Source organism: Lipotes vexillifer, unplaced genomic scaffold (assembly GCF_000442215.2).
Source record: "Lipotes vexillifer unplaced genomic scaffold, Lipotes_vexillifer_v1.1 scaffold12, whole genome shotgun sequence".
NCBI lineage: Eukaryota > Metazoa > Chordata > Mammalia > Artiodactyla > Lipotidae > Lipotes > Lipotes vexillifer.
In genome coordinates this window covers 1,012,890-1,013,611 of record NW_006796716.1, presented here as the reverse complement: position 1 = coordinate 1,013,611, position 722 = coordinate 1,012,890, and the positions used below count along the sequence as shown (strand labels likewise).

The following is a 722-nucleotide window of genomic DNA, read 5'->3' as shown; positions in this document are numbered from 1 at the left end:
CCCCTTCCACGGTTCGGCAACCGCCCCCCGCCCCCCCCCCCACCTTCCCGGACCCAGAGGAGAAAGAACCACAGCGACCCTCACCCGCAGCCCCCTCCTCTGCCCTCCCCCAGCCGCCCGCGCCGGCCGCAATCCTCGTAGGCACCTTGAGATAAACACCCACTAATGATTTTATGATTTTCTGCTCTGGGTAGCCGCGCTCAGCAGAATCCCTTCCCCCGCCCAGGCGACGGGGGCCGGCCCAACGGAGGGATTGGGGGATGGGGGGGGCGTTAGTTTGTTTTTTACACTGCCGCGTCTCCACACCTGTTTTTCATTCATTCATTCGTTCGTTCATTCATTCATTAGCGGATTCGTCACAGCTGCCTCCCCGGCCCTCTGGATCTCGGGGAGAGGATGGGAGGGGGCTAGGGTGGGGGAGACAGCGGCAGGGGTGCATCTTGTAGGGAGGGTCGGGGGGGAAGGACCCCGTTGGAGGGCATTTTGGGTGGCTTTGTCAAACACAAGACGAGAGATGCGGCGGGGGCGGGGCGGGGGCGCTCCCCGGGGCTCGAAGTTGTTTTCCGAGCCGCGGCGCCGAGGACAGCCGCCCGGGTGCGCCTCTTTGTCTCTCCCCGGCCGGCGCCGCGTCCCCGCGCGCTCACCTGGTCTTGGAGGACAACAAGGCAAGTTTGATCAGGCCGTAGGTGAAGAGCGGGATACTCTCCTTGGCGACGCTGGCA

The 722-nt window shown here is 64.8% G+C and overlaps 1 protein-coding gene across 1 annotated transcript in view; it reads right to left on the bottom strand.

The window, feature by feature from the left end:
- The window catches only part of CASTOR2 (cytosolic arginine sensor for mTORC1 subunit 2), a 79,558-nt gene that overhangs the window by 53,302 nt on the left and 25,534 nt on the right, over window positions 1-722 (bottom strand). The window contains exon 3 of the mRNA XM_007468883.1: window positions 645-716. Coding sequence (XP_007468945.1) covers window positions 645-716 — 72 coding nt within the window. The remainder of the gene's footprint in view (window positions 1-644; window positions 717-722) is intronic.